General features: G+C 45.2%; 1 protein-coding gene across 16 annotated transcripts in view; it reads left to right on the plus strand.

Annotated features, from left to right (window-relative positions):
- HHAT (hedgehog acyltransferase) overlaps positions 1 to 14,291 on the plus strand; it is a 282,686-nt gene that overhangs the window by 60,410 nt on the left and 207,985 nt on the right. For 15 of the 16 annotated variants that reach the window (XR_004314459.1, XR_004314461.1, XR_004314463.1 and 12 more), the window contains 2 exons: positions 3,792 to 3,986; positions 6,546 to 6,761. Coding sequence is in view for 12 of the 16 variants with exons in the window: in XM_032466401.1 (XP_032322292.1) it covers positions 3,792 to 3,986; positions 6,546 to 6,761 (411 nt within the window). In the remaining 4 variants the exon portion in view is untranslated. The remainder of the gene's footprint in view (positions 1 to 3,791; positions 3,987 to 6,545; positions 6,762 to 14,291) is intronic. The other variant, XM_032466407.1, reaches the window with a different exon arrangement.

The raw sequence follows: 14,291 nt of genomic DNA on the forward strand, positions 1-14,291 counted from the left end.
ATCCTAGGGAAATAAAAGCATATTTTTTTTGCACAAAAACCTGTACATATACGTTCATTTTATTCTTAATAGTTTTATTCTTAATAGCCCAAACCTGGAAAACAGCCCAGAAGTCCTTCAGTCGGTGAATAGTTAAACAGACTGTGGTCCAGCCACACCATGGAAACCACACAGCAATAAAAAGGAGCAAGTCTTTGATACCCGCCCCAGTGTGGGTGGATCTCAGGGAATCATGCTGAGTGAGAAAAGCCAGTCCCAAAGGTGACATACTGTGTGATTTTTGAAATGACAGAATTTTAGAAATGGAGAAGATAACTAGTGGATTCCAGGCATTAAGGATGTGGGTTAAAGGGAGTGGGGAAGAGGTGGGTGTGGTTATGAAAGGGCAACACCAGAGAGCCTTGGGGTCACGGAGCTGTTCAGTGTCTTTATTGTGGCGAATACAGAACCCGTATGTGATAAAATTGTATAGAATTAAACACACACACACACACACACACACACACACACACACACACACACACACATGAGTACAGGTAAAACTGGGGAAACCTGAAAATGATTGTGGATTGTAGCAACGTCAACATTCTGGCTGTGTTACACTCTGGTTTTGCACAAAGTTATCACAGGGGAAAACGGGGTAAAGTGTCCGTGGTATCTTGCTGTATTATTACTTATAACTGCTGGTGAGTCTACAACTATCTCAATAAAAATCTCAGTTAAAAAGAAGCATCGTATAAAAGTAATACTTGATTAGAATTTGAATCTGAGTTTGAAATACCACAGCCCAACAGTAAATTAAGAGTGTGTTTTATTTGCACGCTTTATTTGATCAACATGAGTCTTTGTGCCTCATTTCAAGTAAGCAGTAGTTCCTAATCATAGTCATCATTTGAACCTCTCAACTTGCATGAATTGGGCTAAAAGTTTTAGGTAGATTTTTAAATCTTGAGTTTGACCTAGATTGTATGTGTGACCAGAACTGTGTATCTGCCCAGATTGCCCTGAGAACTTGGGAAGAAAATCTTTAAAGCCTTTCTGGTGATGAATCAGAAGTACTATTTTGGAATAAAACGTAACACCTTTTATTTTTTTAAAACCTTATTTATTTTTAATTCTTATTTTTTATTGAAGTGGAGTCAATTTACAATGTTAGTTTCAGGAACACACTTTATTTTTTACTTTAAAAAAATTAAAAGGTTCCTGGCATATTTGATGTCAGATATTTAAACATTTTCACTTAAGAGACAAAAGCTTGATGCATGAAATACATAAGCGCTTTTGGAGTAGAAATGGGTGGGGCGCAGCTGTCTTTAGGCCTTTGTGTATGAAAATGGTCTTTGAAACATTTGGGAAAAGCCCTCCCCAGAGGCGCAGACCTTCCTGGCACTGCCTGCACTGCCTGGCAACGCCATGTTTCCATTTCTCGCCCTCTCTGTCCTGCCTTGCAGGTCTAGGCGTGTGTGTGGGAGGCATAGCGGCTGGAGGAGGTGCGCCCTAAGGTCAGCATCGACCGTGGGGACTGTCCTGCTCATGTGCCAGTCAGAGGACGAGGCATGGAAGGCTACACTTGCTGTATCAGGAATTTAGTGGTGTTTTACGGGGAAGGGATTCCAGTTGCATTCATTTTTATAGTATGAAACTCAGTATTTTAGTGGGGTTCTAATTTATATGAGTTTTTAAATGGGTGGTTCTTTTTGCATTTTTCACATCTTTCCCTTTTCATCACCTGTCCACTGTGAATGCATATAGTGGAGTCGCCTTTGCCCACTGGGGAGAACGAGTGGGTAACATGACCGGTAATAGAGAAGGTGAAGTTAACGTGAGAGCATTTTCTGTGATGTCTTAGCGAGGATGGTGTGGAATGTGGTCTGCCTGTACTCTTTGGCAGGAAGAAGACGGTGTGGGATGAGAATATAGGACAACGCGGTGGGTCCCCAGGGTAGCGTTTGTGAGCACGGGTAAACTCATCAGAGAATCTCTCGAGCAGATGGGCTGTGCACAGCACCGTTAAGTAGTTCCTGAGGGTTCCTCCAGCTTTTCCAAGTTGAAGCGGCTTAAGGCTGTGGTTAAGTTCCAGATGAATCCCAACAAACAGGCTTTTTCCAAATGGATCCAGTAACACTTAATAAAAATGTAGCTGTGTGTATGTGTCTGTGCGTAGCCACGCACACGTGGAAAAGGATTCCAAGTGGTAAATGCTGTAATTCATGTTGAGAAAGACCCCTACCCCTTTTTTTCATTTGTTAAAACCACTTCTTAAAATAGTCTTTGGAGACATTGTTTCTTATAACTGGACTCTGTCCAGAGGTGAGTGTTTGGGGGAAAGTTTGAAGCAAATTTATGTGGCTGTTTTCTGTGGGCAGTAGGATGGAAAAATAATAAAAATGAACTGCACATTTTCCTGACTTTCTTGGAACTTAAAAGTGGCTGACCTCGTCCCCCATTTAAAATATTCTCTCTTGGGCTGGAGTGCAGATTTGGGAAAGAAATGTACTCAGGCAGTATTTGGAAGAGTAAGTGTCTAAGGATGGGGTGTACACTGTGCAGTCCACACCTGCCTTTCCCTTAAAAAAGACTTTGTGTTTTCACAAGAAGACTGAGTTTCAAGCAAGTCCCCACTTTTCAACCCAGTGTATTCCTGGAAATCCTATTTTAAATGCTTACCAAAAAGACACATCATATTCCCTGGAGAAATAATAACTAGTACTTGCAGTGTCCTTTCTATGTACGCAGACCCTGTTGTAAGCATTTCATATGTGTGAATTTACTTAATCCTCATAATAACCTCTTGAAGTAGATATTGTTGTTATCCTAATTTTACATATGAAAAAACTGAGGCACAGAGACATTAAGTAGCTTGCTTAGGGTCACACAGCTAGTTAATGGGGAAACCAGGATTTATTTAGGCAGTTGGACTTCAAAGGTTGAGTAATTAAACTGCTATGATATGTTGTGTCTCAAACAATGTTAAAACATTATTGTGGTTTTTAAGTAAGGATTTACCAGCCAGATATGACCAAGAGTATATCATAAAAGCAAAGACATGTTAATTTATCTATTTAGTTGTTCAATGTCAATAACTATAAAACATAAAGTGAAAAAGAAAAATATTCTTATTCTAAAATGGGGATAAATGTGTTAATCAGATTGACTATGCAAAGGGTTCTATATCACTGAAAGCAGGTAAGATATACTTTTTCTGTGACATAAATTTGACTGTGAACAATATGCTAGTAAAATATAAATCTAATTAGATATTTACTTTTAAATCTCTGGTTTAGATTTTGGAAAGCCCTTTGTGGTTTGCATGGTCCAGTTTTCTCAGTAAGACTCCCGAGAAATGTGCACCAAGACATTCTTTTCTCTCACCGTCACTTTTGCAGAATAGTGTGCACAGTGGCTAAGTGTGCCAGGTTGGCAGGTTTTCCAGCTGTCTTCTGGCTTCCATAATGTCTGTTGAAAAGTCAGCTATGTATCTTATTGTCAGGGGATCCGCTGGGCTGGGTAGCTTTGGCTGAAGGCAGGAAAGTGTCTCCTTGCTTCTGGGTGGATCTGGTGGAGTTCTGGGGACCTGGCGGGTAGGCAGCTGTCACTCTGGGGTTAATGTGGCAGGTCCTCCTGAATCCTCTTTGTGTTGCACAAATCCCCAGGGTAGTGAAAACCGTTTGGTTAAGGGTCACCAAGCATTATCCTTTTTTATGTAGAACCTTCAGTAGCAATGCCTGTTGGCTCACCCTTCTCTCTCTTCCTCCCCCCTCAACACCATGTCTCTCTCTCTCTGTCTCCAGCACAGGCCCTGGATCCTCGCAGCCTATGGGATGTGGGCCTGCCAGTGTGTGCTGGGGGCCCAAGGCACCGCTGTGGTCCTTCTCCACACTGCCATCTCCTACTGCGTAGCCCAGTTCCGGTCTCTGTTCCTCTCATGGCTCTGTTCCCTCCTCCTACTCTCTACACTGAGGCTGCAAGATGTGGAGGAAGTTAAGGTAAGAGTCTCTGTTTTACCTCTGGGAAGGAGAAGACCCCTTGGGCGCTGCCCTCATCCAGGTAGATGCCTTTGTTTTCAGACGAGTCAATGGAAGAACTATGGTGGTGCTCCCCCTAGTGGCAGTAGGGAGTTAGTGCATGTGAACCCCCGTGTTGCCTTCTGCAGTCTTCTCTTTTGAATTTGACTGTGTCTTAGCCCTTGGAGTTTGCCCAGGGCTGACCTTGTACCTTTTCTCCCAGGTTGGGTAGGCATAGATGGTGCCAGTTGTCACAGGAACAAAGAGGAGAGAAAGCAGTAATCCCCTACGCATTTAACAAAAAACTCACCTGCAGTGTGCTGTAGAATATAAAGGGGAATCTAACATTCCTTAATCTCATCAGAAGCCCACGATAGCCCTGAAACAGATAAGACAGGTCTTTTCCTTGCACAGAACATCTTGGGAAGCTTTGGATACTCTTTATTTATTCACTGTGGAACTAGAATGTCTGTGGTGTCTTTATTTTTGTTCATTTGTACATTCACTCATTCATTGATTCAAGTGATGGCACTTAGAGTCAGTCGGTGCATCTGGGATTGGCACCGTCATGGCAAAGAACACGAAGGCAAAGATGGCTAGTGGTTTTCTAGTCTCTTCTATTCACTGTCTCTCCTCTTGAAACTGGAGGCAGTCATTTACTGTCTGAGTCTTAATTTCATCATTTAGCAAATGGAAGTAACAGCTACTCTGCCTTCCTCGTGGAGTTGTTCTGAGGATCTAATGAGACAAAATGGGTTAAGCAGTTTTGTAAACATTGTAGCATTTTAAACATTCGAGTTTTTTTGCTCTTGTTAGGCTGTCTTAATTTTTATTCTCTCTTGCCAACGGGCTGGGGCTAATACTTCAAGCACATACCTCAAAATCTGGACTTCTGGAGTAGATAGGGAGTAAGGAGCGTAAAAAGCTCTCTCCTAACAAAAGGGACTTAATTGCCCGGAGTTATTAAACATGGCAGTCATTTAAATAAGTGTGCGTAAAAATAGATTTGCAATAAAAATAAAAGCACATTCACACCCAACTTTTGGGGGACGTGGTAAATGTACAGAACCATTTCCAATTGTAATTATCACTTGCTTGGGGACCACTAGGCATCAGTTGTGGATGTTGGTGGTGAACAAGTATTCCATTTATCATGCAGGCTGATGGTTTGACAGATGTTGCTCAAGTCCAAGGAGCAAATGACTGGAAATTAGTTGCGCTGGGTTTCCTTGCTTTCACACGTGCAGTCTCTTGGTTTTCCTTGGTGGTCACCAAAGTCCTGGACAGGGAGTAGAAACTCTGCTCTGTGCTTCTTTTTTTTTCCCTGTGTAAAGCCTTAAAAGATCCTCACGGATCAGTGAACTACCCTTTCCTTTGTCCCAATTCTATTTCTCGTATCTATTTCCATATATTGTTTTTATCATGAAAAAAGCAATACCTATGTCTTGTAGAAAATACGGAAAATATAAAGATTATAAAATGAGCCATGATTTTACTCCTCCAATGTTGTTAGGATTTTACCACATTTGCATCTAGTCTTTTGTTCCGTATGTGGTTTTGTTCAAGCTCGTTATTTCTTATTTCATGCTGTGCTGTAGTTACACTTTCACATATGTATCTCCTGAGTGAGAATTTAGACACATTGAGGGCAGGGGACTATTTCTTTTGACTCTGTGCCACTAAAGTTTATTTGGCAAATAGTCCTCACCTATGTATGGAGCCAAATTAATTACAGAAGAGCAAAAAGGAAAAGTATGTTGAAAGCATAAATCCCCTGTGACATTTACAGACACATCTCATTTTAGGGTGCTTCATGAATACTGCATTTAAAAAGTTTTTTTTTTAAAACAAATTGAAGGTTTGTGAAATCCCTGTGTTGTCAGATGATCATTCGCATTTTTTTTAGTAAAATGCTTAAGTATTTTTTTAAATGAAGGTATGTACATTGTTTTTTTAAGACATGATGTTATTGTACACCTACTAGACTCCAGTATAGTGTACATGTAACTTTTTTTTTTAATTGAAGTAGAGTTGATCTACAGATGTGTTAGTTTCTGGTCTACAGCACAGTGATTTGAACCTGAATTTTAAATGCACTAGGAAACCCAAGAAATTTGTGTGACTCACTTTGTCGTGATACTCCCTTTATTGCGGTGTTCTGGAGCTGAGCCCACGATCTCTCTGAGCTCTGCCTGTGTAAGCCTGTCTTTGTCATCTGAATTGTTGAAGGAGCTGTCAAAGTACCCACTGGATGGAGCTCATCTCCATGCTGTCCACTGGTGCGTCTGATGGATGCACATCCCAGAGAACCTTCACTAAGCGTTGCATCAGGCTTAATGCGAAGCTGATGGTTGATGGCGGAGACGCTCTCCTGCCCACTGCTCATCAGCTGCTTGTTTGGATCAGCTGTGACATGTACCTGTGGTTCAGTGGCTCTTGACTCCCTGTAGGCGCTGCGTGTGGAAGAGATGTCCTTCCCCAGAGATTGGATGATGTCCCTCCTTGACACTCAGGGGTCGTTCTCTCCTTGTGACTCTGCAGAGAGGGTGGTACCAGACGGAAAACGAGTACTACCTGTTGCAGTTCACGCTGACCGTTCGCTGCCTGTACTACACCAGCTTCAGCCTCGAGTTCTGCTGGCAGCCGCGCCCCGCCGGCCACACCTTCTACTCCTTTCCCTGGATGGTGGCCTATGTCTTCTATTACCCCGTCTTCCACAATGGGCCCATCCTCAGCTTCCCGGAGTTCATCGGACAGGTAGAGCTTTTCGGGGACTGAATGGGTATTTCTGCAGATGAAACGTCTGTCCTTGCTGTGCTGATCATCTCGAGCCTTTTCATCCAGGGGTGCCCGCACGTTTAAAGCACACATCCTTGTCATGATTTCTGATGATAAATGAAATCCTCTGGGGAAATGAGCCTTCAAGATGAAAGTCAGTGTGTCTCTTGGGCACGTTGGTGGTAGGAGCCCCTGCTTGGGTTCACAGTGGACTGTGGCGACCAGGATTGATAGCCAGGACCTGGCGGTGAGCACCCACTGCAGGGCAGTCCCAGACAGGGAAAACTGGGTTCTCATGGTGTTACCTGGAAGGCAGCTGTTGGTTGGCAGGTAGTAGGTGCCCTCTTACGTTCACAAACTGCTTCTGAAAGAGCTCTGCCGTGGCCTGGGGATTGTTCAGGGCGACCTGGGTGGCATAACCGAGTGGAGTTGAGGGTTTGAAGGCAAGAGTGTGTTTTCGGGTCTGGGTGCTTGTTTCTGCCCAGGAACTCGCCTGCCATCTTCCGGACAGCAACCTTGTCTGAAGCTCACGGCCAGCTACCCTCGTCATTCCCACCTCACTTTTCCTCCTGCTTTGGGTTTTTTCCGCCTCATTCCAGAGCTAGCCTCATGGAACACGTGTACTGAGTTGATTCACCTACAATGTTAGTGATCAATGACCCCTAAAACAATGTTTTTCAAAGAATACTCCTGCCTGCCCCCGCCCCCCAACAAAAATCCTGATGGAGGTAAGCATAATAACGCATATGCACACACAGTGCACACATGCAAGCACACACATGTACACACAGGTGCACACACTTGGAGGCCCGGACACATAGTTCAAAGAGCAGGGGCAGCAGCCGTGTTCCACGTGTCCCGAGGGCAGTCTGAAAGGTGGCCCCTGCAAAAACAGGAAGGTTCTTAGAAATCCCTTATTTTGTCTTAAAAAAGATCACCAGCTACACGTTGTACTCAAAAGTGTATTTCCGCATTTTAACAATAACTTAATGTTTTTAAGTTGCCAGTTACATCATTTAATTTTTTCCTCTCTGCAGATCTTTAGGTGAAACTGACATTCTGGGCAGAGGGAGGTTTAGCATATGGTTTCTCGTACCTCAGTCTGGGTTCCCTAGGGTCATTCTTTTGCCATGAAGTAATTTAAAATCTGTGTTTGAAAATTATGTTTAAAATTGTATAAAAGATAGAGGTGGCAGCTCAGTGTCTAACTCAGTGGTTCTCAAAGTGGGGTCCCCGGACTGGGAACGTGAGCATCACCTGGGAACTGGTCAGACATGCAGATCCTCAGACTTCATCCCAGATCTACTGAATCAGAAACCCGGGGGTGGAGCCCAGCTGGATGCATGTGACAGGGTCGAGGACCACTACCCTAAGTTCCTTAGGAGAGTAGGGGGAGTGGGTGGGGGGAGGATAGGCCCAGTGCAGGGTGAGTTTAGGTCCTCCAGGTTTTGTCTCTGTTACAGTCTCCTTGCCATTGTGACTTTTTAGTTCTTTCTAATGTTCCAGCCAATGAGGTTTGGACTAAACATCCACACGCACACTACCGCCCCCTCTTGAAGACACACAGTGACTCCCAGAGAAGCCCGAGCTAACCCATCAGGAAGAAAGACATTATTTTCCTAACTGCCTCTTGCCCAGGAAGGAGCTTAGCCCTATGGGATCTGTGCTTCTTGAGGCAAATCACCATTCTTTGTCGTTCGCATCTCCTCCCTTCTGGTTGTACACTGTAGGGTCTCGAGGGAGCATGAGAGGTTGGCCACAGGGTCCTGCATCTGTCATAGAGGTGAGCTTTGAGCCGATTGCTCCCCTAAGTCCTGAGCCAAAGGCTCTGGTTCTCTTGAATGTCAGTCTGGGAAAAGGAAGGGGTTTCTCCCTGTAGGGACTCAGATGTGGAGATGCTGGGTTGTACCTATGTTTTCTTCTCTCTCTCTCCCTCTCTCTTTTTTTAAAACTGCTTTCAAAATGGTAGCAATTGCTGAGTGTAGGGAACTCAAAAAGGCAAATTGAAACCTTTCTTATGGTCTGGGAAGATTCGTAGGAAAGTTGATCTAGAAAAGGCAAAATGTTTGATAAGCTACTGGGGCACCCACCCCCAGTCTGAAACATGGGTCTCAAAGGGGAACAGTCAAACTGGGAAGCCAACGTAGTGGTGAGAGGACTCCTTCCGAGAGGCCAGGAAGGGAAAGGCTGGGGGGTGCGGAGGAACGTCAGCTGGAAGGGCTTGTGAGCAAGGTTTGCTCTGAACGAGTGCTTGTGTGAATCAATAAACGTAATGTGAAATGGTAATATAGAGATTCATGGCTCTTAGATGCTCTCAGATCAACGCTCTCAAACTGCAGAGAGCAGGACAGTGACTGTGCCAGCAGGGGGCAGCAGAGCCTCGTTGTGGAAACCAACCCAGGCTGGCGAACCGCGGTTGAGAAAATGACACTTGGGCACACCCCTGGGAGAATGTTACCTTTCACCCAGTTTTTTTTTCAGTGTGTACCTTTACAGACACAAGATGAGGGATGTATAGAAGAGGTGCCTCTGTAATGTATGTCGTGTGAGACTTGTATGCATCCAACATGAGCAGGGAAACATTTGTTATAAGGCCTTAACTCGAAGGCCATCTCTGAGCGGATCTGGTGTTCAGGAAAATGGGCCGTGTTTATTTTTCCCCAGGGTCCTGTGGAACTCAGATCCCGAGCCGGGGTGAGGGAGGGGGACAGGGTGAGGGAGGTCTAGGGAAAGGCGGGACGTGCTGTTTATTTGCTGAGCTTGGAGCCCGGGGCCACCACCCCGTCTGCTCTGAGCAGGTGGATGTATGCAGTGAGGAGCTAGTGTGGGGAGGCCGTGAGCCGGGGCTGGTGGGACCAGGGGCTCCTCCCTGCTGAGGGCCGTGCTCCAACAGGGCACAAGCCTATTGTTACAGGGTCTGAATCCCTGCTCTGCTGTGGCCTGAGAGCCTTTGGTGAGTTCCTTACCTTATTTGTGACTCAGTTTCCTTATCAGTGAAATAGAAAAAATAATAATCCGTCCCTCACAGGATTGTTGTGAGGATTGAATGATTTCGCACAGGTAATATGGCTTGGCAAATAAATACTCTGAAGTACCAAGTATTACTGTTTTTGTTACTGTTAGCCGAAAGTCGGTGGTGTGTCTGGGGTCAGTTGTTGGAGGAGGTCATTGAAAGGCCTTTTGACCCCTGGTTGACCCACCAGCTGGACCTGGGGAATTGGAGGCTCCTCACCCCTTCCCTGCCCTTGGAATGTACGTTCTGTTCACCAGTCCCACACTAGGAGCCATCTCAACGATGTAGCCTTGACCTTGGAAGAGTAAGGTATGGTTGAGACCATCTGGACTGAACCTGTGACTGAATCCAGTTAAGGCCCCAGTATCAATGTGAAGGTTCTGGCGGGCGGGTGTGGAGGCCTTCTTGTCTTGCAGGGCCCAAGACAAGGCTCATGGCTAAGGTCCTTTGCTCATGAAACTGGCCACCACCCAGCCTGGAGTGGCCTGCCTGTTTCTTCTGTCTCCCTTGCTCTCTGTGTACTGGGGCTAGTTTCAAGTATCACCTGGGAAGCTCCTGAGGGTGAAAACCAACAGAAGTTTATGCCAGAACTGAGGCCCTGGGTGTGCAGGCTGGTAGGTGAGGGTGGCAGCAGGGGATTCTGGGGAGCACCCATCCTTGGTCTCAGCCCAGCATGCTGGTTCCATCTCTTTGGAAGAGAGATACCCACTGGCGTTGCAGGACCAGGGGCCGGCCAGCCCCTGAGTGACCAGGGCTGGAGTCCATGTCCCAGACAAACCACTGAGGGTAGGGTAGGCTCTGGTTCTAGAGAGCACCTGGAATGATACGAATTGTAGTAAGTGGCATTAATCAGGCACTTACCCTGAACCAGGCTTTACACGTTCTAACTTACTTCATCCTTGCAACAACCATAGGAGAGAGACCGTCATCACTCTCACTTCACAGACACACAGGCAAAGAGAGGCTAACGGAGTGCTCACTGGGATGGAAGGAATAAAGACTGGAGCCTTGTCACCAGCTCGGGGAGCTTCACAGGAGGTAGAGAAAAGATGCATTGTGGCCTGGTGGACATGCAGGTCTGGAGGCTCAAGCTGGCCAGACCGGGTCACAGTCCTGTGGCAACAACTCCGACAGCAGACCCCACTTGCTGTCCCAGCAGAGACTGCTGGGTACCACCGGCCTTGGGCTGGATGCCTGGGGAGGGGCAGTGAGGGTCTGATCACGGAATGATTGGGAGTAGGAGTGTGGGCCGTGACCATGGACTGGAGAGACGCTCCTCTGTAACAAAGGAACGAGACTCAGGCTGCAGTGCCCTTGACCCAGTGCAGAGGTGGATGGCTGAACAGCTACCTCCTGGGAAGGCCTTTGCTTGGTGTTCTCCATCGTGTGCGTTATTAGTGTGTGAAGGGAAAGAACCTTTCATCTTTGAGAACTGTCATCTTGAATCATTAGAATATCTTTGAAAGGCTTCAATATTCCTTTTTATGCAATTTGCATGAAATGAGGTTTTAAAATATAACGTGTTTGAAAATGCACTTTGCAGATGAGTTAATTTTTTTTTTTTTTAAGCAGCATCTTAACTTAAAATTCCCATTGATGGCGGTTTCCCGTAGTCTCAAGGTTGGCACTCCCCTAGGTTTGAAATGCCTCAAATGAAATGCCTCAAATGAAATGCCTCAGATGCAGGGATTGCATAATGAGCAGCCCAGTTCATTAGGTGAGCCGTGTACGGTGTGCTTTTTCCTCCTACTGGAGTGATAAGACACAAAGGCTGAGTTTTTCAAATAAAAGGGAGTCAACTAGATGGAAGGTATAAATGGACTGTAATAATGACACAATTCTAAAAAAAGATTCATAACCATTTTTTTAGAAGTAAAAGCAAATAGAGTGAAAAATTGGATTGTTTTCCTTCTGCTGTGTTTACTTGTGCAGTTAAGGAATAGATGTTTCTCTTTCTCTGGATGGGGAGGCATCTGGCACTGTAAAGGGTGTGTTGCAGAGAAAAGTCCAGCCCTCTGGGCCAGTGGTGACACATAATGATGCTTTAGTAAACCTGGTCAGGAAGTTTGGCCCTGGGGAGTGTAGGTAACTCATCATTGGGAAGCCAGTCAGCCACAAAATGCCCCTCATAGTTCCCCCCCCTTTTTTTTTTCACTTAGTGGGTTTTTAAAAAAATTTTATATTTTATTGAAGTGTAATTGATTTATAATGTTAGTTTCAGGTGTATGTGCAGCAAAGCAATTCAGTTATATACATACATACACATACATATTTCACATTTCTCCTTAATTACGGATAGTCGTGTCATTTTAGACTGTGCATTGTTTGGGGAAAGAAAGGAGGGCCTCTGGACTAACCTTGAAATGTGATTGCCTGGAGCTGGAGGTGATTGGACAGATGTGTTTTCCTGATTGTGGCTTGGCTGTTTGTTCTGCTCTCGCAGTGGCTCCCCTTCTGTCTCGCTGTGTCTCCGCTCCCTGGGACGGGTCTTCATACTCAGTGATGCTCCGAGGAAGCCTGGTCCTCAGGGGACCTGAGCTTGGGATTAGGCGTCTGCTCAGGGGCCTGTAGGCCGTGTGCACAATTGCTTCTTTAGAAACTGGAGACAGTTGTGCAGAGGTTGTCTTTTGTCCACGCTACTTTTGAGGCCATGATTACATTCAGCCAGGGAATTTGCTTCCCTCCTAAAGTCTGGCACCAAGAAAGGCCTGTCTGGAATGGTTTTAGGTGTCTCTTTGTGTCTTAGCCTTGACAGTTGCCTTGGTGGGACTGTTCTAACCTCCACAGACTGATGGATACTGTGTTCCTAGTTAATTCCTCAGTTACTGGTGATCATTAGGTCAAAATGACTTTGCTTTAGAGAGCTGGAATAGGATTGAGAATTAACAAAGGGGAACTCAGAATGTAGCTAAGAAAATTTATGAGTGAGTCAGGAAGGTAAGGAGAAATAAAGGTGGGGCCAGCTCAAAAGAGAATAAAGATGACTTGTTCATAGAGGATGGTGGGCTTCCCAGGGGAGGTTCTGAAGCTAGGCATTTTTTTTAGAAGTGTACAGAAATAGAGGACTTACTTCACCAGCAGAGAGGACCAGAGTCTTCACAATATTGTAAAGCTACGTTACTTGTTTCCCTGATTGCAGAAAAAAAATCATTGTTAAAAATAACTTAAGACTCTTACCGTCCAAACCTATAATGAAAAAAATATGAAATAGAATATATGTACATATAACTGAATCACTGTGCTGTACACCAGAAACTAACACAACATTGTAAATCAGCTAGACTTCAGTGAAAAGAAAAAGAAGAATCTTATCATCTGAAGATGACAATCACTGCTGCCATTTTGGTGTCAGTGTCTCCAGACTTTCATCAGTTACGCACATTTATATCGAAAAAACAGTTTTCATGGATACGTAAAATTGAGATGCACTCATGCATTTAACTAAGCCCCCAGCCCCTGCTGTTGGATGTTTGGGTTCTTTCCTTTTTCTTCTCAGTTAAATAACATAGACATGCAGAAGGATGGGCAGGTAGGGGTCTCTCACTGAGGATTTAGCCCTCTGCTGGCTTGTCGATGCTCTGCTGTAGACTTTATAGGTTCTCACATAACACACAGGCATTAGGTCAGGATTCAGGTGAAACCCACCCTCAGTCTATGCCTGGAAAGGGAAAGGGTCTGCACTGGGTCACAGTCATGTGGCTGTCAATGGACTTCACTTTGAGCTGCCCGTCCCCCGCCCCCCTTCCTGGATAACCTTCCCAGCCAGCACTTGCCCTGTCAAACCTGCAGACCTGGCTTGGTGAATCGTTTAAAGCACTTTTGTTTCTTAACAAATATCTTTCTGAAGTGAACTGAAGGAAACTAAAGGGCAAAGGAAATTCCCATTAGTTTGATCAGTTTATGTTAAAAAAAAGTAAAACTGACAGCTTTCCTTGGCATAGCTAACCAAGCAGATGGCCCGAGCGGGAAAGCCATTTATGCAGATTTCTGTGCTTCCGCTGCACCTGCCAGAACTTCTTGGTCTGGCTTCTTGCTGTAAGAGGACAGTTTGAGAAAGCAGTAGAATATATGCTCAAGAATGGAATGAAAACATATTCCTCGGAGTGGAGGTCTCCCGTCACCTTGAAGGGCAATGCCTGCCACCCCTTCTGGCTGCAGGGGGACCCTCTGTCACCCCTCGTGGCTGCAGGGGGACACACTGTGCCACTTTTACGTAGTGTCTTGAGCCCTGATTGTCAAATGCTGAATCAGGTCCGTACCCTCTGCCAGCTTTATAAAGTGTGCAGATCCAACTTCATGATTTATGCATTCACCTTTTGCATTTCAAGGCAGCCTTCAGTACAGTAAAACTGTATCCAGTGTAAGAGCCAGAAAACTTAGGTGCTTTCTTGCTTTTCCGTGTTTGTCGAGGATGCACCAGGGATTGCCTTGCACCCTGGGTTTTTGCAAGGTTGCCATTGGGGTGCAGAGAGCAGAACCCATCTTGGTTCTCAGCA

The sequence above is a fragment of the Camelus ferus genome, chromosome 23 (assembly GCF_009834535.1).
Source record: "Camelus ferus isolate YT-003-E chromosome 23, BCGSAC_Cfer_1.0, whole genome shotgun sequence".
Classification (NCBI taxonomy): domain Eukaryota; kingdom Metazoa; phylum Chordata; class Mammalia; order Artiodactyla; family Camelidae; genus Camelus; species Camelus ferus.